Source organism: Gouania willdenowi, chromosome 8 (genome assembly GCF_900634775.1).
Source record: "Gouania willdenowi chromosome 8, fGouWil2.1, whole genome shotgun sequence".
NCBI lineage: Eukaryota > Metazoa > Chordata > Actinopteri > Blenniiformes > Gobiesocidae > Gouania > Gouania willdenowi.
The window spans coordinates 24,856,273-24,880,118 of record NC_041051.1 but is presented as its reverse complement, the minus strand read 5'-3'; the positions used below and the strand labels follow the sequence as shown (position 1 = coordinate 24,880,118).

The 23,846-nt window shown below is 37.4% G+C and overlaps 1 protein-coding gene across 2 annotated transcripts in view; it reads left to right on the top strand.

Annotated features, from left to right (window-relative positions):
- Positions 1–4,014: 4,014 nt before the first annotated feature.
- kcnh6a (potassium voltage-gated channel, subfamily H (eag-related), member 6a) overlaps positions 4,015–23,846 on the top strand; it is a 42,961-nt gene continuing 23,129 nt past the window's right edge. For both annotated transcript variants that reach the window (XM_028455714.1, XM_028455713.1), the window contains exons 1-5: positions 4,015–4,465; positions 13,948–14,178; positions 17,020–17,169; positions 18,735–18,838; positions 20,524–20,818. In XM_028455714.1, the coding sequence (XP_028311515.1) occupies positions 4,390–4,465; positions 13,948–14,178; positions 17,020–17,169; positions 18,735–18,838; positions 20,524–20,818 (856 nt within the window). In that variant the 5' untranslated portion in view covers positions 4,015–4,389. The remainder of the gene's footprint in view (positions 4,466–13,947; positions 14,179–17,019; positions 17,170–18,734; positions 18,839–20,523; positions 20,819–23,846) is intronic.

Here is a 23,846-nt window from a genome sequence, read left to right as displayed (position 1 = left end):
AACAACAATGTGTTTATTGACTTGACTTTAGGCCTGTTTTATGAGGTTTGAATTGACTTCATGAAACTCAGTGTTCGCCAAAAATCCAAGAGCCTACTGTAACTTCCAGTCATCACAATGTGCTTTGTTTTGAGGGGGCTGCCTGAATTTGTAGCAAACACGTGGAAGAACATGTTGTGCGTACAATCGTACACGCTCAGATAACAGAGAGCGATTATGGCTCACTGTGTATCTGCTGGACTCGGCTCTAATCAGAGGAATGGAGGCTCTTGGGTTTGAGTTGTAGTAGCTGTGGCATGTCTATAGGGGGACCCTTGGGTGGGGGGTGGTGTTGACTCTTTGTGAATTCCCTGTACAGAAGATCAGAGTAGTCGACCTTTTACACACTCATTCTTCATATCTTCTGTCACATAGGGTAACAATCCACCCAGATATACCCGGATACGTCCTCTTTCTTTTCACGGCTTGATTATATGACCAGACTAGGTTCAGATCCAGGGCCCCTGAATGCTAATTCTATTGACTTAAAACGTATATTAAATACTTTATTGACACTGACCTAAAGTCTAAAGGGCAGAATGCATTGAAAAAAATGAATTAATCAGAACAAAGTTCTTCAAGAGGTGATGCTAAAAAATGTTAAGTAAACCAATATAAATCTCTATATCTATAAAATAATTAGTTGAAAAACATGTTTTTTTTTATTTGGTCAACTGAAATGAGACTTTAACAATTCTGATGATAGATAATATCATTAATAATAATAATGCTTTGGATTTTATATACTGCTTTATCATGGACACTCAAATCGCTTTACAGAATTAAGGCATTATTCTTCCACTCCACACTTAGTGGTGGTAAACTACTATTGTAGCCATAGCCACACCGTCTGATGGCGGTGAGGCTGCCATAGTGCGCCATCGGCCCCTCCGACCACCACCAACACTCACTCACACACTACATTCATACTAGGCAATGTGGGTGAAGTGCCTTGCCCAAGGACACAATGACAGATACCACTGAGGCGACTGTGTCCCACTGTGGCACCTGGAATTCTCAGTGGTCTCTCATCCAACTACTAACCAGACCTGCTTAACTTCCGAGATCCAACGAGATCGGGCAATGACAGACTGGTATGGCCAATATTACAATATTAACACATCTTATAACAGAAATTTTACGACATATTGATTTTAGGGTTATAGTTGGGCTTTGGTTTTGACATTTGATAAACAAAAAAGAAGAAACCTGGGGCTGTGTCCACTTTTCTAATAAGGGGTTGGAATTCTGACTGTTGGGATTTCTCCCCTGTGTGTGTTTTCATAGGATACGTTCAGCTATTATATGAGGCTACTAGTTGATGCTGATGAAGAAAAATGTGAGCGTTTAGATTTTATCACTTCAGATATTGTGTATGTGAGGTGCTGGTTTCTTCTTGGGAGTAATACACACACAGGCACACACACGCCTTCCATCCAAAGAACTGTATCTGTCGCACATTCCAGTCTCACTTGGCTCTCACACCAAAGGGTCACAGGACAGCATGCAGGCTCCTGGGTTAATTTTAGCCGCTGTTGTTATCGAGAACATTGGAATGAAATGCATGCTCGTGTAGCTTTCAGTCACAGAATGGCAGCATGACGAGCATTTTCTGATCTCTAAACACGCGTGACTGCCTAAACCAAATAATCGTAGCATACATCTTCAAGACAAATGCCTCTCTGTGACTACAGTGGAAAATATGAGACCTGACATTTGAGCTGGTCTCACACATACAAGAACTGACGACGCTTCTTAGATTCTTCCTCTTGGATAAAAAGTTATTAGATAAAGTGATGGAGACATTGTAAAAGATCAGCTTTAGAAAATGAAGAAATACTTAGAAATACTAGCTATCTAACACTGTGCTGTCTCCAACCCTACCCCGAGTCAGTAAACTATTATTGTACTGTGGGAAAACCTTTCCAGACTCAGACAATAAAAGTCAGAGTGCTCCGACTCCTTATCAGGTTTAACAAGCATGCTTTATTGTTGCTTCTTTTTTGTTTTGACAGCTCCAGTTGTAGCTGGAAGACTTTCATCCAGCCAATCAGAGTGCTTTGATAAACTGTCAAAAACAAAAAAACAAAAAGGATCAGCTTCAAAACATGATCCAAGTGTGTTGGTCTTCTGCAGGATGAGAACGCTATCGGTGCCTTCCAAAGACAAACAGTCGTCCAGAAACACAAGGGCCATTGGTATCTCATCCTCGACTACAGCTTGATATCAGATGTGTGGTGACGGCCGTAGAGAAAAAGGATGTCGCTATTTTGAGCGTGGAGACTTGTGATGTGGAGTGAAGAAGGAGGACTGATGGGGATCTGCACTCTGTCAGTGTCAGACCAACATCAAGCCACCTTAAATACAGGAAATGAGGCATAGAGTGGCTCAAAATAAAATACCCACAAGGGAACAAATAATGATTGAGACACAATGTAAAATATATTTAGATTTCAAATGTATAAAGACCAAATAATGACATATTTCATTACATAAACATTTGTTTTATTTGTTATCCACACATGTTTTTTGCACTTGTTGAGGCTTTGCCTGCACTGTGTGGTACGAAGCCCTAGACATGACGTAAAAATAATAAAAAAAAAAAATTAGTTGCCACAAATTAGTATTTCGTGGTTAAGTTTTGCAAGCTTCTAATTGGAAAAGTTCTTATTCCTTTATCCAGTAAAATGGGCTATAACATTCATAACATTCAAGATGCGACCCTAATTAATTTTTTTGATTAAGTTTGTTATACTGTATTCCAAGTACAGAGTTGACAGTATTAGTAACAAGTTGTGCCAGCTCAGACACTGCATTTTCATACTGCATTTTATCCATTCATCCATTTTCTGACCCGCTTGTTCCTTTTTTTTAGGGTCATGGGGATTTGCTGATGACTATCTCCAGCTCTCTCTGGGTGGTAAGTGGGGATACACCCAGTCCATCCCAATGCATTTTATTAGGGGGCCAAGCATACGCGGTTCCCAGGACCAGTGGTGCTGGGAACCCTATTGTAATTGTTCCGATTTTTATTATTCTTACCTTTTATTTTTCTCTTGGTAAAAGTGGTGCTGCAGGCTAAACCGTGCAAGGGAGGGTGGTGCAATTTGGAGGGTTGGTTCAGACCCCTCCCTGTACCTTGGACGCAAAAACTTACATATGTCCACGTGAAAGTTGGACATATGTAAATGCATTTTGGCCTGTAACTTTCACATATTAAATCACATCTTCATAAACGTTATATCCACGTGTTCCTTTAATAGAGTTGCATCTTCTGACATAGGTCAAACCCACTCCCACGGCATATTGCTCTTTCTAAGTCACGACACATCAAAAACCTACTTTTTCGAACTCCTCCTTGGCGTTTTTTCCAATCAGCGTGAAACTTGGCACGTAGACTCTTCAGTTGGACCTGAACCTTATATCAACGTGTTCACTGCAAATGGCATGTTGGTCTGTGTCCTGACGTTCGCCCCGAGTCCGTCATCCTTTGTGACGTACTTCCATGGGCTCCGCAAAGCCAAGCCTTCCCTCACGACTCGGACCCCTTTCATAACTACTTGCAGTTCTAATTCTATTATTATTATTATTATTATTATTATTATTATTATTATTATTATTATTATTATTATTATTATTATTATTATTATTATTATTATTATTAATCTAGATTTACAGTATATTTGACAAAAATGAAAGTTAAGTATAGAAAAGAGTTGTTTAAGATTGTGTTGTTTTAATTTGTATAATAATAATAATTAAAAAAATGTAAAGATACATTTTCAATCTGTAATTATTTTTATTTGATCAATTACTAGACATTTCAGGCGACCCCACCCCAAGGTTAAAAAAACACTGGGTTATCTGGTAAAAGCTGTTGTGAGTGGAGGTGCATTTATTGTGAAAGCAGAGTTTGTGCTGTAGTGTGTGGCTTGTTGAGAGGAGAGGAGAGGGCGGACTGTGAGGAGTGTTCAGCTCCTTCTGCTCCGTCCAAACACAAACACAGGCACAGCCCTGTGTTAAACCTGTAACAAAGTCCACATTTGACTCCTCAGCAGTTCTCCTTCTCTGAGCTCAGGGTTTAGGACTTTGTTTCATGGGAACCACCGAGCTGCGACTACTGTTCCCTATCTCTTCTCTACTCAACACTATCAGCACGCAAAATCCAGCATCTGCTATCGCCCTGGCAACCACCCTCCTCCCCATCACCATCATCATCATCATCATCATCATCATCATCATCCTGAGCAGGGACTAACCACAGAGACCGCGCTGTTCTCCTTTTCCTCAGCACTTTGTTATCTGACTGTAGCCTTTGATGTTCATGACTCGCTTTGTTTTAAAACCAAGATGCCAGTGAGACGTGGTCACGTGGCTCTTCAGAACACTTACCTGGACACGATCATCAGGAAGTTCGACGAGCAAAGTAAGTCCTCCCTTTTACTCACTGTCAGATAAACAGCAAAACTACATTTAAAAGAACATACAAAAATAAAACATGTCAAACCAAGTTTGATAATTCAAGCAAAAAACTAAAACATTGGTTCTCAACAGGACTAAAATTTAGCCCTGTCATTTTCTGTACACACCAGCCCACTACATTATTAGCAGACACTGACTATGTAGAAGCTGGTATTAAGTCAGTAATGCTCAACATACTGTGGCTCTTTGGGGCGGATTCACTTAGATCTGAAATAAAGGGTGGTAGACCAGTTATGTCTCTAAATCCTTTGGTGACGCAGTTTCCTCACCTGCTGCGGGGAATTCACTAAGATTGCAGCAATGATTAGTGCACGTGCAGAAGTGGTGGAGACCGCCCTATTTAAATGAGTGTTTGGCTCGTTCAATGTGGAGACGTGAGTGCACAGAAGCACACAATGACAATTTGAGGAAGTTAAATTGGAGACAGGTGGACTTCTCTGTCTGCTGCACAAACATTTAATAATGTAGAAAACTAAATAAACCAATAAAAATGTTTTTTTTTTTAAACAGCTAATTTCCCCCTAATTTAATATGGCTGCTCCGTCAGGTCCTGTAACTTTGGTCTGATCAGTCCATGAAAAATAGGCAGATTTGGACAGAAACCGTTTTATTGATTTGTTGATGCCATTGATCTGAGTTAATACAGCAACACAGTCAGCCAATCAGTCAGCACCATTTGAAGATGATCTACTGACCATCATCCAGCAGGTCTGAGCCCCCGAGCAGTGCTGTGTCAAAACACTGTCATGAATATTGTGCCATCACTGTAAATTACGCATCTGATTAGCTGATTCTGGCCTGATGCTCCTTCCATCAACGCGACACGAGAGTTTGACGATCAAAACATCACTGAAGCAGTGCGTCCATAGCGACGTCCATGTATCTCCGCGCACAGCATCCTCTCTCCACCGCAGCCACACCAGACTCCACACACACACCGCCGTGGGTGTGCAGCTTGTTCTCTCCCTCTCACACACTTTACTCACACTTTATTTTCTCATTCAGTCTATGGTAATATTCACTGTTGTTTTATTTGAATTATTTTTTATACTAGAAAGGTTAACTGGAGCCTTTTTTTTTTTTTTTTTTTATCTCCGCTGTGTTTTGTATAAACATTTACTGCAGCGGATCTCTGTGTGTGTGTTCGCACTTGCCTGTGAGTCGTACTGTTTTCCGGTGCTAAAACAATCACTGCAAACAGTTCCAGATTTTAACAATTGCATTATGCCCACTGCATTAATTTATTTGCATGTCCTCCTCCCATTTTTTTGCGCCCCTTATGAGATCCGCTTGCTTTACATATTCATCAGAGGAAACTTAGTAGATTGAGGGTGCATTCTGATGCATTGAAGAAGCACTGTCCTGATTCCCTGGAGTTTGTACTCCTTAGTAACGCGTGGAGTGACATTTGCACACGTTTTAATACCTCTAAACCTTTAGTAAATCTGCACTTTTATGTTTGAACTTTTGTTATTGCTCCCCCAGAATACCTTAAAAGGGGGAAACTTTTCCTTTGGCCATTTTACAACTTCCTTTGTCCCATTTCTTTAACCCCTCTATTTTTTTGTCCTTTTTTGCAAGTTCTTTTAGACACTTTTATCCAATTTTTGTCCTTTCTTTAATTTTTTTTGGCCACTTTTCATTCCAATAAGCTAGCTATTTCCTAATATTTTGAATAACCACTTGTTTCCTTTTTTCCTTACATTTTGTCACTTTTTGTTCCTCATTTTTGCCCTTTTTCCCTATTGCTTGCCACATTTTGCCCATTTAAGCTACCGTTTTCCATTACAAACCACCTGGTTCCTCTTTATTTGCCAATTTTTTTCCCTCTCTTGACGGCATTTGGCCCATTTTAGTCACTTTACACTCAATTCTTGCCAAGTTTTTGCCACTTTTGGACCATTTTTGGCCACCTGTTACCATGTCTGCCTCCACTCACTCAAACCGACCCACTTTGGGCCATCTGCCCAGTATGCCAGATGGCCAGTCCACCCCTGGTTCTCAACCATTCTGGGTCTGTACGGCCAATTTTGAAATATTTGAAAATATTTTTTGGTCAAGAATAAAGTCAAAATGTTGAGAATGAAGTTGTAATCTCGAGATTAAAGTAGAAAATTTAAGAATAAAGTTGAATTATAATGTTGAAATGAACTCAAATACAATATTGTGATTCTTGATAAAAGTCAAAGGTTTGGTAATGAAGTCAAATCTTTGGAAGCGCAATCTAGGGCCAATTCACCATAAACTGGCCCTCTATAGCCACAGACAGGCTTGAATGCTCCACTTAAACTTGACTGTTTTTTCCTTGTGAACAGATTAAGCGATTACAACGGCATGTTTATGAGCTGAAAGAGAAAAAAATATCTTTGTTTTATAAACCCAACTTCAAAGTTTAGTTTAACGCATTCATTAATACACGGCATTTTGTAGACGGCCACGATCTGCTGTTTGTCATATGGTGAATTGGCCCTCATCAGCTTCTGGAGATTTGACTTTATGAACAAACCAACAACTTTTATCACAATATTCTATTTTGTGTTTATTTTTGAAATGTCAACTTTAAACTCGACATTTTGACTTTATTCTTGATTTGCCCAAAATTATTTTTTCCATTAGAATTGGCCCTAATCTGCTTCCGTGGGTTCTGGAACCTATTATCACCCATAATAAGAAGCTGCAACTCAAACCCAGACATCTTGTTATCTATTACATGTATTTATGAAAAGATGGAGCTGTTTGACCTTTATTAATTTACAGTGACGTGGACTCCTCTGGAGTTGGATGTACAAATGAATTAACCCAATAGAAGCTTTTTTTAAATGTTATTTTATATTTAGTTATGGAACAGTTATTTCTTTGTACTTTTACTTTTATTCTATTTTATCATGCCATTGCTAGAAAGTGTTCTTGTACATATACATGTTCTTGTGGTGAAATGGTACAAGTTTGAATACAATTTACAATAAACATTTTGATTCTGATTATATTTCAATTTTGAAATTAATTGAAACATTTAGTTGTTTTAAAAGCTTTTAGCTGTGCTTTAATCTATTCCATATGTTTTAACAATGCAATACAATATCAAGAAAAATTATATTTTTTATTATAAAGTCATATTTAAAAGAATAAAATAAAATGTTGATTTTATCCAATTCAACATACTATAATTCAAAACCTCACTCACATACATTTCAGTGCTTATAGATTAATTACATTTTGATTTATATATTTATTACCCATATTCTGCATGTTTTTCCATATCATATCTTAACTATCAGTATCACAATTTACATTTTTAATATCATGGTAGTATTTATGGCTGATGTTCTGATGAAGAAGAGGTTAAAAGTCTCACATGATTCCACTCAAAAAATCAAAAAGGGGCTTTTATTTTCTATGTCTGACTTACATTGGCTCTGTTTATATGATACAATTCAATTCAATTCAACTTTATTTATATAGTGTAAATTACAATAAAGTCATCTCCAAGTGCTATCAAAATATAAAATTCATAATAGGAAGGAAAAAACCCAACAAGATCCACATGAACTAAGATTGGGAGCTGGTTCCAAAGGCGAGGAGCCTGGTAGCTGAACGCTCTGCCTCCTGTTCTACTTCTAGACACTTTAGGAACTTCAAGAAGACCAGCAGACTGAGAGTGGAGGGTTCTGCCCAGACGATAAGGCACGAACAGGTCTCTAGGATACACATCATACAGATTTTAAACTTGATTCTAGATTTTACAGGAAGCCAATGAAGGGAAGCTAATACTGGAGAAATATGCTATCTCCTGTTAGTACCTGTTAGTATTCTGGCTGCAGCATTCTGATGTAACTGGAGACTTTTGTGAGTTACTAGGACATCCTGAAGATGTCCCACAAGCATTATTGACTTGAATATCATTTAATCTCCACATTTTTTCTGTTTGTCTAGTTAGATTCTGTGTTGATAGGCGGCTTCTACTGGTTTTGTGTGTCTTTGTTTTTGCATTTGCACTTCTTGCCCGAGGCTTTTTTTAAACCTCCACTCACATTATGTGTCATTATATCACATGGTCCACCGGCTGAATAGCCTGATCAACACCTGGAGAAGGTTGAAAAACCCACCGAACTCTGATAAGCTGTGGGTGTTCACTTCTTCTGAAATTATAATTTGTAAACCAGTCTGAATGTTAGTAGTGTTTCCCACATAATGGAGGATTACAGCCCAGATACCATTACAATGACTTACTCACTTTGATGTGACCCCGCCTGCTTTATTAGTTTCTCTTTCAGTCCAAACAGCTTCATCAATGCTGCTTCTTTGGTCAAAGCCAATATTTGATACCTCTAACCTTAAATGTGCCTGTGCACACTCATCCACATGTATGGAAAGGTGTGTGCCCATGCAAATACAGCGCTGCTTAGCAACCGTGTGACGATTAGAGTTTCCACTGTGAGCTGCACATAATGACTTTGACAGCATGTGCTTTCCAGCAGAGAAGCCCGCCTCCTTCACTTTGAAGAGCATGTCTCCCGCTCCTGTCTCACTAAGCAGTTTAACCAGAATCCTGCAAAGGGGGGTCAGATTGAAGACTGGAGAGAGGGGAGTCAAACTAGAACTGGGCAATATGGACCAAAAATCATATCTCAATATTTTTTCTCAGAATGGTAATATATGATATAAATCCCGATAATTTTAATTCAAATGAAGTCTGATCAGAAAGACAACTCTGGGTTAAATTTGTTGATGCAAAATGCCACAAATACACATTTATTAACAAACACCGGATTTGGTTGATGACTTAAGGAATCCTTGATCTGGGATGTCAGGCTTCTATATTGTAAAATAAAGACATTTTTGGTCGTAAATGTTACATATTCACAGGTTGCTATATTGGAGATGCCAGTCAAGGTTACTGTCAAATAGATTTATAATCTCTGAGGTCCAGAACCTTAGAAAGGTGTTTTTCATTTTGATTATGTGACTTTTGGTTGTCTAGTAACAGAAAAACCTGTTATTGGGTGGCTGCCATTTTGAATTGTCCAATATAGCGACCCCATTGAGAATTGGCTCCAGCTCCCACCAGATTTGAATTGAGCACATCAACAACTGCAAGTATGCCAAATTTCATGCTGGTAGACAAATATGCACAATTCCACCCCTAACAGACCAGACTACTATAAAAGACAACATGTGAGTGATTTCTTTAGTATGGATGTTTGTGGACTATTTAATTGAGCTACTTTTTACTTGTATTTGAGTATTTTCTGTCTGACTTACTTGTACTTGTACTTGAGTACAATTTCAATCAAGTCACAGTACTTCTACTGCAGCATTCTGAATTAACTAGAGACGTTTTTAATGAGTTACTAGGACATCCTGACAGCAGGGAGTTACAATAATCTAATCTAGATGTAACAAATGCATGGATTAGTTTTTCAGCATCAGTCTGGGCCAAGATGTTCCTAATTTTAGAGATATTACGGAGATAGAAGAAGGCTGTCCTTGTGATTTGTTTAATATGAGAGTTAAAAGTTAAGTCAGTACCAAAGTTTTTTTACCGCAGTACTGGGTGACAGAGTAATGCTGTCCAGAGACGCTATTTGCTCTGATAGTTTTTCTCTGTGGTAAACGCCTTACATTGATTTTAGCCAAAAAGACGGGCATTGCTGTCCTTACACTGAAAGATTAATCTTTATTATTGAGAACAGAGTAATCAACTGGTCAGATTAAAGACTTTACCTCTGAGACTGTCCTCAGTTTCCTTATTTATGAAGAACTTCTACGGTAGCTGCTACTTTTGTCTGAAGATACAGAAAAAAAATCATTAAAATTGAATTTACATAGACTGCACAATGAAATGAAGCAAAGGATAATGAGTGATTAAAGGGATCCTCCACTCTTTTTAAAAATGTGGCTTAAAACGTTTGAAATGTCCTTTATTAGAAGATCTATGTCTAACAAAACACATTATTTTTGCACCATATTCGTTTTAACTTTTTAAAATGGGACTACCTTACCTTTTTGAGTCTGTGTGCCACCATGTTGAAATGACTTCATTGATCATCTCAATGTGCTTATCAAAATATGAAATTTATAGTAAGAAAGAAAAAACCCAACAAGAATCACATGAACGAGCATTTAGCGACAGTGGGAAGAAACAACTCCCTTTTAACAGGAAGAAATCTCCATCAGAACCAGGTTCAGAGGTGGCAGCCATCTGCGTCGACTGGTTGGGGATAGTGGTCGGAAGGACCAACAGAACATGATAGAGAGATAGAACATCAGCGTGTCCCGGACTAGTTGAGCCGTGAACCACAGATCAGGAACTGCCATCCTGCGGTTGGAACTGTCGCCCCCTGTGGTCACAGATTTTTTCGGGTCACGATTTTGTTTATCAAATTTTAATAAACAAAAGAGGTTTACATCGACTTTTTTATCTTTTACGTTTATGAACATTTACATCTAATTCCTTTATTTTTACACCATAATCTATTTTTTTAAATGTCATTTTAATAAAGAATCCAGTTTCAGTAAAAACTGGGTAGCAAGAGATAATTAGATTCTCACATTACAAGTGTGTAAAATCCCTCAAGTCAGTAGAGAGAAGGAACAAAGCTGTTAAAAAGTCTTATTTTGAAGGGCCACCTGCTCCACCTCTGTCCCCTGGGATCCACTTGGATGCAATTAGCACCAGCTCAATGGAAAGGTAGACTTCAGTTTCTATCTCACTGATTGTGCCGTGTAAAGAAAGATTTGCCTCAAAAATAATATGCTTTGTAAAATCAACTCAGCAACTGCCTCAGCTGACATGTTATCTAACCCTAATGTGTGTAAAAAGGACTTGGATTGGACAAAATCTCCCACCTTATCTACTGTCCCTTTCATTCTATTACTATCAGGATATCATCTTAGATTGTTTGCTTCTGCAACACGTCTAAACATTAGGTGATTTATTTTAGTTACTGGAAGTATAACTTTACTAATTAAATGTAATTAAATCTTTGACTGTCGTTGTTATTATAACACTGCTATGTGTTGCACATGTATTTCTACTTGTAACTGGGCAAGAAAAGGGGGGAGGAGCCAAAGGTGGTCTAAGCCACCGGTTCTCAAACGGACCCCTTTAAGCCGAGGTTCCCAACCTTTTTTGGGTCGTGACCCCATTTTGATGTCACAAATGTCCGGCGACCCCAGAGTCATTTTTTTTCCTCTAGAATTAGTTTTTGACCATGTTTATTAAGGTGAGTAACAAATAGAGTGGCCAGGATTAGTGCACAAAGTGATAAAATATATTTATACTGCATTTTATATAAACTAGATTTATATTTGAGAACATTTATGTTTAAAATACAATAATTTGATATTCATTATGTGTGATGTGTATTTGTATTCTATTTAAAATAATAATTTTAATCAGTTTTGACCTGCGTTATATATATATATATATATATATATATATATATATATATATTTATTTATTTATTATTATTATTATTATTATTATTTATTCTTTTTTTTTTTACCAATTACTAGATTTTTTAGGCGACCCCATTTTTATTCCAGGTGACCACACATGTGGTCCCGACCCCAAGGTTGAAAAACAATGCTTTACAGGAAGGAAATTGTTTAAGGACCCCCTCATATTCCTCATATCCACCAAACACAATTTGCCGCTATTTGCAGCCCTAAATGCCAGAGGAATGATCTATTCTTTGAACTTTTCAACTTAAATATTTAAGATCTTTGTAGTAGAAATAAACATAGAGTACCTGTATCCATATACTTTACATGTAAGTGTCTTTGTTTCATTTGATGCATTGGTCCTGAACATGGAGTCATTTTGTAATGATACCACATAAATGATAATTGTTTTAATTATTTCACATAACCCCAACCTATGGCTCAAGGATCCCAGTTTGAGAACAACTGGTCTAAGCTACAGGTGTAGAAGACAAGTACATATTTCTATTATAATGCCTAAATATTTTACCTGTGTTGCTGCATTGTATGAGTGAGGATTGGGCCACATTTTTTCGTCAGCAGCTGTGTTTGGTTTTGAACTGTGAGATGATCTGAGATGCTGTTGGAAACAAACTGCTGACCATCACACTTTCAAAGGGTTTTGGTTCTGCCATGATGAAATGGAAAGGCTACATTTTTACTTTGTACATTCAACAAACTTTAATTTCAAAATATTTTCCTTTGATTGTATTTACATTTTTGAAATACATTTCAATCTAACTCAGTTTTTAAGTGTTAATGTTTCAATATTATTATTGTATTTAAATATTATGCAAATACTGAACAATTATGAAATAATGGTAACAGTGTAAATATTGAAATGAAGTATTTCCAAGATCGCGAAGAGCTGTTCGTGGTGGAAGTAGATTGCGAGCTGAAAAAATGTGGGTTCCCCTCTTCCAGAGTAATTCAATGAACTTAACCTGGTCTCAGAATTTAAATACCTAGGGGTAGTCCTTGATCCAACACTTTGCTTCAAAAGTCATGTCAAAAAAGTGGCAGAGGTAGTCAAATTTAATCTTCAAAATTTCTGGCATATTTGAAATAACTCAACAATGAGTGCTGCTAAAACATACTTTTATTCAATGATTATTTCTCACATTTTGACTATTGCTTGACTATCTGGTCTCTTGCATGCCCCACAACACTTCTACCATAGAAAGTCTCTATAAAAAGGCATTAAAAACACTTGATAAAAAACGCTATAATGCTATCCTACCACTACTGTCATGTTCTAAAAAAAACATAGACTATTGGATTTTCAAAGTATGATCAATTCGAAAATGGCCTGTCTGATATACAAGGTTCCACGTTCCTTATTCTGTAATATGTACATCATGTAAAATAAGTGAACATGGACGAGTGGTTGTGAAGTTGAAATAATTTTTAAGTCTAATTTGATTATTGTATAAAGGGCTTTTGATAATTTCTTGATCATGCAATGTTTTGTGACCCTAGACCGTGGGACTACGGATGGAAATTAGCCTTTGGCTACAATCCGGCGTGTTTACATACTGTACATGCATTCCATGTTTGTCCATTAACATGCACTGTCCCAATCAAAAAAATAAATAAATGAATTAGTGCTCCACGGCAAATTAAAAAGACAAAATTTGTAATCAAAATTTGATTATTATTGCTTGATTGATAATGACTGGTAGCACTTTCACTGATTGGTAATCAGTGATCACAGCAACTTTACTTAATACTGCATTATTTCCTCTGTTGTTCTTTGAGCACCTTGCACACCTCTACTGTGGCGTGAAATGATCAAGCATCCCATGACTTTAAAATCCTGTCTTGAGTATTATACAACGTTTTTTTCACATTGTGTTTTATATAGAAACTCTACCTGACGTCACCTCACAGTCTCCTGTGTCAGCAAAGAATAATTAAATCATGTTTTATCCCACTCCCCAGATCGCAAGTTTCTGATTGCCAATGCTCAGATGAAAAACTGTTGCATCATTTACTGCAATGAAGGCTTCTGCCAGATGTTTGGCTACACCAGAGCAGAGATCATGCAACAGCCCTGCACCTGTCAGTTCCTTGCGGGTCCTGGCACCATGAAGAGCGCCCTGGCCCAGTTGGCCCAGGCCCTGCTTGGGAATGAGGAGTGCAAAGTGGAGATCCTCTACTACTCAAAGGAAGGTAAGACAGTGGGGAGAAGGTGGAAACATGCTCATGACTCGTTGTGTTTGCAGCAGCCTTGAGTTTTAGTAAAGAAACCTGATGATAAGAAATGTTTAGACTACAGAACAGCTTGAATGTGGTGCACTCACTTGCATTCACTAGTGTTCTGTCTGTCTTCCTGCAACAAAGCTGTTGAGGCAGAAGCTCTGACCTCAAGTCTTGAGTCCTTGAACTAAAATTCAAGTCAACTCTCGAGTCCTTGAACTAAAACTCCAGTCAAGTCTCGAGTCCTTGAACTCAAGTCTCGAGTACGGTGGCTGGGAAGTGTCAGGTGAATGCATTTACAGAAACGAACACAAATGCAAACAGGTCACAACACGAATGCAAACCGGCCACAACGGAAGTGTTTCTGCAACGGAAGTGTTTTCGACGGACGGTATGATAGCCTGATATGAAAAATATAAGAGTATCCTGATCAACTTTCACTTACTTTCATACGCGCTTCGATGTCTTCTTCTTGTTCTTCTCTGTTCTGTCGTGTCCGTCTGTAATACCGGTCCGTTGGAAACACTTCCGTTGTGGCCATTTTGCATTTGTGTTCATTTCTTTAAATGCATTCACCTGACACTTCCCGGCCACCGGGTTTCCGCAACAGAAATGTTTCTGACGGATCGGTATTACAGACGGACACGTTTCTGGCGGATGTTTTTAACCCACCAGAACAGAGAAGAACAAGAAGAAGACATCGAAACACGTATGAAAGAAAGTGAAAGTTGATTAGGATACTCTTATATTTTTCATATCAGGCTATCATATCATAATACCCGTCCGTCGAAAACACTTCCGTTGTGGCCGGTTTGCATTCGTGTTCGTTTCTGTAAATGCATTCACCTGACACTTCCCAGCCACCGTACTTGAGACTTTGAACTCAAATTCAAGTCAAGTCCTAAGTCTTTGGCTACATTCAGACAGCAGGCAAATTTGACCCAAATCAGATTAGTTTTCCCTTTGCAACCTGCATCTGAACTGTTAAAGACAGTTTCAACAGGACAAATTTGACCCAAAACACTTTCATATGTGGTACTAAATCGGATGCGTATTTAATATTTGGCTATGCGACTGCTGTCTGAAAGACATATTACCACAGGACCTTTTTTGTGCATGCGGATCCCTTTAGGGTCGTGTTCAGTTCTTACTCTGAACCCTCACATCCAGTCTAAGTTGTTCTCCTGTCAAACCTGAGTGCTGCATATAATGAGAAAGAGGACGTTGTTCACGAGTCTCAAATGTCGTTGTCAGTGCCCAATTCTTTCATCTGCCTGATCCTTTCAGATCTCAGTATGAGCAGAGCTTTCATTTGAGCCTATGATTAAGGCTCTATGACAATTTTGAGAAATTGACATTTAAAGAGCCAAAAATTGGCAGCCATCTTGGATTTAAAGGTCAAAAATAAGTCAAATCAATAATTCTACATCATTAATGAATTTCTCGACCCAATTAATCTCACAAATCATGCATTATGCAGCACTGTGGGCCAAACCATTAAAAAGATCATTCCCAGCTTGGCTGACGATAGCCATTTTTGATATAGGGCTCTCACAAAATGTCCCCACATTTTTATGAGGGGCACCTCGGCTAATTTTCTTTTTTAACCTTTATAGATGACAAATCCAGTGAGAAACAAACTTTTAATCTCCACGGTCACAGAACTGCAATAAATGACGCAACTAGAGCTCCTGGGATGTGATATTTGAATGTAAACTGACCATGCGTTGTTTGTTAAATATTTTAATAGTACACATGTAAATATGTGTCTGTTTTTGTGATGTTTTTAATTGGTAATTAAAAAAAAAAAGACAAAAAGGAAAAACCACCACAAGACAGTACATACAAAAACGTATCAAAACACAATACACAACATTTACAATCAAAAACCAAACAGAAAATAAAATAAAAAACAAAATAAATCGGAATTTACTCAAAACATACAGTACATTTGTAATTCTTTTTAAATAGCAGGGTGTGAACCTTTAATAGTACATGCATTGCTGTAAAATAAGCTGACCATATGTACAGTAGATGCGTTTCACACAAGGATCGGGCACCGACAGTCATGTCCTTTCTCTTTTAAGGTTGAGTCTCAAGTCGCTTTGTGTGCGACTTCAGTGCAACTCCAGTCACAAGTCCAAGTCCCCATCCCGGATAAAAATTATGTTTCCGACACACACACACACACACACACACACACACACACACACACACACACACACACACACACACACACACACACACACGTATATATAAAATACATGAGATGATTTGTTGTGTGTGATGTGAACTATTTCTCAACAAAAGCACTGAGGTTGAAACACAGATTGATGGAGCAAACACACACACAGCCTATTCCATTCGTGTCATATAAGCCTGGATTCACTCACTCCTAATGTTTTTGTGTGACTTTAACCATTTGTGCATGAAGCGTGCAGTCTGAGAGCGCTGTTGTCATGGAAATGTGACTAGTGTGATCACTTAGCTTCTATTTGCCTTGTCTCCTTTCTACTGTGCTCCCAGACTGAACAGATGAATGCAACATGATTGTGAACATGTTCCCTTTTCCCCCTCTTTGCTTCCAAACTGATGGAGTAGTTAAATGCAACTGAAATCAGATGTTGTGTGTGAGAATACCACGCCGTTTGATTGACCCTTGCCCCCGTTACTATTTTTAGAGCACACTGATTACAAAATGAGTTATAACCTGGGCTCTACCATTTGCTATATATATTCTATAAGTTCCTTGGGTCACCTTCGAGCACCTCCTGTTCCACAGTCCTGTACCTCTGTATCTCTCTTTGTTTACAGGGACCTGCAGACCATGCCTGGTGGATATTGTCCCTATGAAAAACGAAGAAGGTCTTGTCATCATGTATATCCTTGCCTTCCAGGAGCTCATCGATCCTTCTCTCAAGAAGTCTGGTTTCAAGCACCGTGTTGGCCAGGGATGGATTTACTGTAAGGCCATCACAACTGATCATGCACAACTGATACCATGTACTTTTCAATGGTCTTGCATCAGTAAATGCGATCACTTATTTTGCAACACACCATGCCTAAGCCATAACACACACACACTTCTACATCCAGTGATGTTCTTGAATCAAAGTGTCACCTCTTAATACTTCAGCGTGTCAGCATCACACACGGTTATCCCTTGTTTCCTGAACACATTTTATTCGGCCAAGTCCGAATATGTGGTTTGTTTTTGGCTAGGCGCCTAATTGTGCCCGCTGGAGGCCACGGAAGTCTGGTGTGCTTCAGCAGCAGGGTCGGGTGTATGCTAATGATGGCTACGTGACATAACGCGGCTATGATTTCTGACGCCCTTATTCAATCCTGAACACAGAAATTCGAAACAGTTTGTGAAGCCTAGCTTCACAAATCAATTGTAAATAATTGAATGGCTTTACACATGTTTTAAGGAATGCATTTATGACCAATTTAATGTAGCAATTTAATTTTGCTTTAATTAGACTTTAAGAGTAGCTATGGCGAGAAGAAAGCAAACTCATTAATAACTAACTAACTGCTGTAATTACCGTATTTTTCGGACTATAAGGCGCACTTAAAATCCATTAATTTTTTCAAAAATCGGCAGTGCGCCTTATAATCAGGTGCTCCTTATATATGAAATTAACTACTGTGCTTCAACACACTGAACTGAAAAAGTGAGTGTATTGTTCTGTATTTTATGTGTTAAACCTGAACAATGTTGAGAGTTATTTTTAATGAGTTGAATAAAGTTTGACTTATCTGACTATTTTATTTTGCTTAATGCGTCTTAATAATAATAATAATAATAATAATAATAATAACAAACTGGTGCGCCTTATGTATGAAAATAGACCCAGTCAGCCCCATTCATTGATAGTGCGCCTTATAATCCGGTGCGCCTTATAGTCCGAAAAATACGGTAACTAATTTTCTTGTTGACTATCTAGCCAGATAACTAACCTTCTATCCTGCATATTGTGAAAATGTCATTCATTTGTAAATACTCTCCATCCATTTGGAAACATGGAATACATATTATGCAACACAAACAACCAGATGGTATTGGTAACTTTATTCTGTGGTTTAAGTGATGAAAGATGAAATGAATTCAAAACTTGGTGTGATTTTCAATGTTTCTCCAAATTTTCATTTTTAACAATTTCTATTCTTCCCCCTTCGAGCAGATTTCTCAACCTTTGACTCTCACTGCATTTCCTCTTTCTCTTCAAAGCAGTTAGCAGTTTGTGTCTGTAGTAATGTTTAATGTAACTTGAAGATGCTTTATATTCTTCCTAATTATCTCCCTCCCAATAGTTTTAAATTGTGTTTCTTGTTTTCATCACCATCAAAGCCCAGTTTTGGTGTATTTGTGATTTTGAAACAGCACAGGTTAATGTGACGTGTTTTGTCGCCTTGATAGTGGGATGAGTGGAAAGAATGAAATATCAGTGTGAGAGTCATGTGTAAAGCCAGCTTTGTGTTTGATTGTTTCCATGATTTTGTTTAACACTGAATGTTTGCTTTAGGTCAGAACCGTAGGCTAAAGATGAGGCTGCCAGTTTTTCGGTCCATACGCCGGCCATCGCTCTCCAAAGATCAGTTTGAAGGCGTGATGGTGGATTATCTGCAGGTCAGTCTCATTCGGATCATGCAATAACAAAAATCTGCATGCTTGGCTGTCCAACATTTTCCTGTAATATATGGTGACTTTAATGCAGGGTTGAAGGCACAATTTATTTATTTTTATTATACACACATACACATATACAATATCTAGTGAAGGAAGGTGGTTTAAAACATCCCCTTTTCAGTTTATTATACTAAAGAGACCACTCTATGACTCAGTTCTCAGGTTAAAAGACAACAAATGGAAGCCAGAGGGAGAAGGATGAAACCACTTTGTCTTTCTTTTCTTCATTCACTTCTGTTTAGACTTTTCTTGGAGTTTGATTGATTGCGCCGTGTGATAAAACTATTTCCTGAGACTCTCTGTACCTGAGTTTGTTATGACGTTGGGTCAGGAGACTGCTCGTGTTTGGATTGCTGGAATGTATGGCTTTAAAGAACGGAGTTTCAATTTTCTCGTTCACTTTCAAGTGTTTCACGTTAAAAGTTAATGCATATCCAATCCACTGTAAGTGAGTTAACAACAGACTGTAGGGACGTTGAGAAACAACTTGTTTCTGCTATAGCTGAGTGTAAGCCAAACAGCTCTTTGATAAAACAGGCTGTCTGTGAAGCAGGTCCAATATCGCTAACTTTTTAAATCTATTTTCAAGCATTCATGCCTGGAAATCAAAGGGCTGAGATCAGTCAGTGGTTTTGACAAGAAGTCCAGTCATCTTAGCCAATGTGTCGCAGGGATAACTGCTAATGATCTTCACCTTGTTCTGTTGCTAAAGCTGTAGGTGCTCAATACTCTCAGAAAACATTTGTAGGTATAGGTTTACTTATATTTAGATTGTTATTTGCTAAAATACCATTTTAATGCATGTTGTAATCCCTCTAATGTCTTAACATACTCTTTATCCAAGTGTTTCCTTCTTTGTTTTTTGCAGTGATAATTGTCAATGAATCAAATTAGACTGGTATTGATACTAACTGAGTAAAAGACTGTTCTTGTTTTTTTTTTTTTAACCTTTATTTTGCCAAATTGGTCACTGAGAACCACTTCTCATTTACTGTGACAACCTGTTTAAAGACGTACTTTTAAAGTCATTTCAACTAGTATTTTTTGTTGTTTCAGTTTCAGTTAAATTGTTTGTTTCAGACTAACAAAAAATATTCAAACACAAGAGTGAAACAGGCAGAAGCAAAAAATGCTCATAAAATGCTTTTATGTCCAACATAAATAACATTGAAGTGACCTTTTTCAATAATACATACAAAATAAATGCAAGCATTCAACAAATACATTTGAGTTGCCTTTTTTTTAAATAATGCATAATTTTTTATATACAACATTTAACAACACATTTCTACTGCTTCACATAACTCTCTAAAATATATTGTGACATTTTCTTTTTTGAAATGAAATAGTGTCAGTCCTTTTTATTTCTTTATCGACAGTATTCCACAAATTAAACCCATAGAACAGACAGACATCATTTAACTTCTCATCTTGCTTTTGATAAAATAAACATGAATTGATCTCCTAGGCTGTATTTGCTGGTCTGTAAGTGAGATGTATTTTTCTACATGATTAGAAACATGTACGATACCTATCTTCAGTTATATTTGTTCCTCCCAAAATGTTCCATCTTAATATTGGTTAGGTAGATAATGACCTTTCGTCTTGTTTGCACCCTTTTAAAGCCTAACAGTGAGGAGGTCCCTCTGAAAGAGTTTCGCATTCCATCTAAGGAGAGCTGCATGCAGTCTGAGACTGAGGCTTTGATAGAACAGGACCTGGATCCTCCATCGCCAGCAGCTCAAGCCACCCCCAAGAGACACTCCCTGCTGACGGACCGGTTAGACCCAGGTGCCGCCTTTCAGAGAAGCTTCTCCAGGGACAGCGTTCGCAGCCTCAGACGTGCATCATCACTGGACGACATGGACAGCATGAGGACAGAGTGGAACAGCAGGCCTGGAGATGCTCAGGCCAACAGCAGTGAGTGTCTAGAGCAGGGGTAACCTGTGAGCTACTTCATACTTTAACATTTATAATTACATTATGATTAAAACAAATAATCAAAATATCAATTCACCCTTGGGTAGGCACTGCCTACCCCGCCTACCCTGACTACATGTCACTGGTACTGTATAATCCAAAAGGCTACTAGTTACAAAAGCACTTCTTAAATACTACTTCATGGGTTCACCTTAATTAGAGGATAAGATAATAAGGAAGGCTTGTAGTAACTGCAAATGGTAGGAAATGTTGAGTTTCAACATAAATACTTTATTTCTCCTAATTTATGCAATTGTTTCATTGTCATTAAATCTGATTGAGTATCCACCTTGTGTTTTTTTAAAAAAAAAATACATCTTGATGATATATATATATATATAACATACCACTGACCAAACATTTAATTGTCACAATGTTTCAGTGAAAATTAAAATTTAAAGATGGTTAATTTTATACTTAAACTTTATCAGCAGTATTGACCTTTACCAATTACTAAATACTAACTACATCACTCATATGTATTGTATTTATCTTTGTGATTTTGAATCCAGGAAAGTAAATCAGATTTCAGATGGAGCTCATTGGTGGCTAGAGCTGCTGAGGGCCCCTCACATGGTCCATGAGGGCTACCTGGGGCCCCCGGGCATCATATTGGTGACCCCTAGTCTAGAGCCTTCTCTGTTCTCTATTGCGCTGAAGCATGAATGCTCCCCTCCTCTTTCCTCATAATTTACTGGACTTTGCTGAAAACGTCAGAATTGATCCTCTGACCAAAATGACCCAATGCCACCATTGTTGTTTTTTGCCACTAATTACAACAATAAGTCGCCTTGCAGCGCTCACCAAAACAGTTACAAAAAATGTAAACCCAACAATTTCACATGAACAAGCAAAAGCGACGGTGCAAAATTTTACACCAGCAGTAAAACAAGCGTTGGGGTCAATTATAATTGGAATTGTGTAATTCATACTTAATTAATGACATAATTATACTTGCAATTGGACAAATATGCTGCTGTTGTAATCATAATTGCTAATTGACATGGAAATACTATAAAAACTGCCATTTACAATTTAATTAAACACAAACCTGGGGAACCATGTTACAATTCTATGGCTTACACATACTGTACGTAGTTAACAATTATTAAAATATGTCTCATATCAACTTTTCCCAATCCCAGAAAAAAGGCTAGTACCACTTTTTTCATTGATGAGGAAGCCTAACAAGGTAACCAAGAGATGAGAAACAAAAGTAATGATCTGTGATATTTTTAGTGTATTTTACAGCTCATTTAAGATCATAAGAGACGCTAACAGAAAGAGGAAGATTATATTTTATGGGGTTATTTATTAAAGGCTCAGTAAGTGTGATTAATTGTAAATGAGAACATAATTTTAATTTACCTTCAGGGTAAATAATTGAAATTTAATTTGTAATTGGGAAAAATGGTGATCACCATAATTGTAATTGAGATGTAACTGAACATGGATAATTGATGATGTAATTGTAATTGACCCTAACTCTGTAGCAAACGACATCAGGTCTTTAGGATATAGTGAAGCTTGATCATTTTGAGCTTTGTATGTTAACAGGAGGTTTTTAAATCCTGACCTTATCACTCAGCAAGTTCAACAAACACACACAGAACCTGAAAAGCTCATTTTCAACTCCTTCATTCAAAGTCTGCCGACACGTTTTAAATAAACGCATCACACACTGGTTCAGCTCATTAACAGGGTGTTAATTATTAAGGTAAAACTAAATTTGCACTGTATGTAGCGCAGTTTTTTAATCAACAGCTGAGCCTTCCCTTTCTGCCTGGGGCATAACACAAATATTACGCTATTTTAGATTTATTTAGTAAGATATTACTATATAGATTCATAAATTAACGACACATTTTTAGATTTACTGAAGGAAAATGAATCAGAATATGCATATTATCTGTAGTTGGGTGCAGTGTGATAGACAGTATTGTAGGTATAGTTTGTGGAGATGGATTGCTGTTCAGTTCCAACGAAGGATCATTTTAATTCAGGCCTTCAGCTGCACTTTATAATTACAACGTAAACAGTCTATGTTTATAATAATTCATTTTTAAGTCAATGGCTTGAGGGGCCGCAACACAAATAAGGCACCAAACAAGGAATATTTATGGATTCAAATGTGTTTATTCAAACCAAAGTACTGGTAGCCAGGGTTGGGGTCAATTGCAATTGCGTAAATCATAATTAATTACAATTATGGTGTAATTATAATTGTGACTTTAAAAATCTGTTGCATTTGTAATCGTAATTAAATTGTAATTGAGTTCAGATGATTGACTCTGTAATCGTAATTGCCGTGAAAATTCTCTAAAAATTGTCACTTATAATTTAATGAAAACTGGGGAACCACATTACAGTTCTATGTAGAGTTCTACATATAAGTAGTGAACATTTATTAAAATATGTTTCATATCAAGCTTTCCCACATTTTACCATTTCAACAAAAATTTAAATTGAGAGGTATACTGACACAAAAAAGGATCAGACGCCCACACCAAAAATATTAAAAGCTATATTTAAATTCATTAGAAAACCTAACAAGGTAACCATTATCAATAGATTGGAAAGAAATTAGATGATAGATAATACTTTTTAGTGTATTTTACAGCTGATTTAGGACCCGTTATCATAAAAGATGCTAACAGAAAGCTAACACAAGAGGGAGGTTAACTTTCAATTATTTCAGGTAATTGAGATTAATTGTAATTGAACTTTGGTAAATGATAACGTAACTGTAATTGACTTCCTGAGGATGAAAAAATACTGTAATTTAGTTGTAATTGGAAAAAATGCTGGTCAATGTAATCATAAATGAATTGTAATTGAAAATGTAATTGTAACTGAAAAATGTAATTGACTCCAACCCTGCCCTCTACTACAAAATTAAAAAAACACCAAATCCATATAAAAAATGAACACAAAAACAGGACCACCAGTAATATCTATAGTCCAAAAT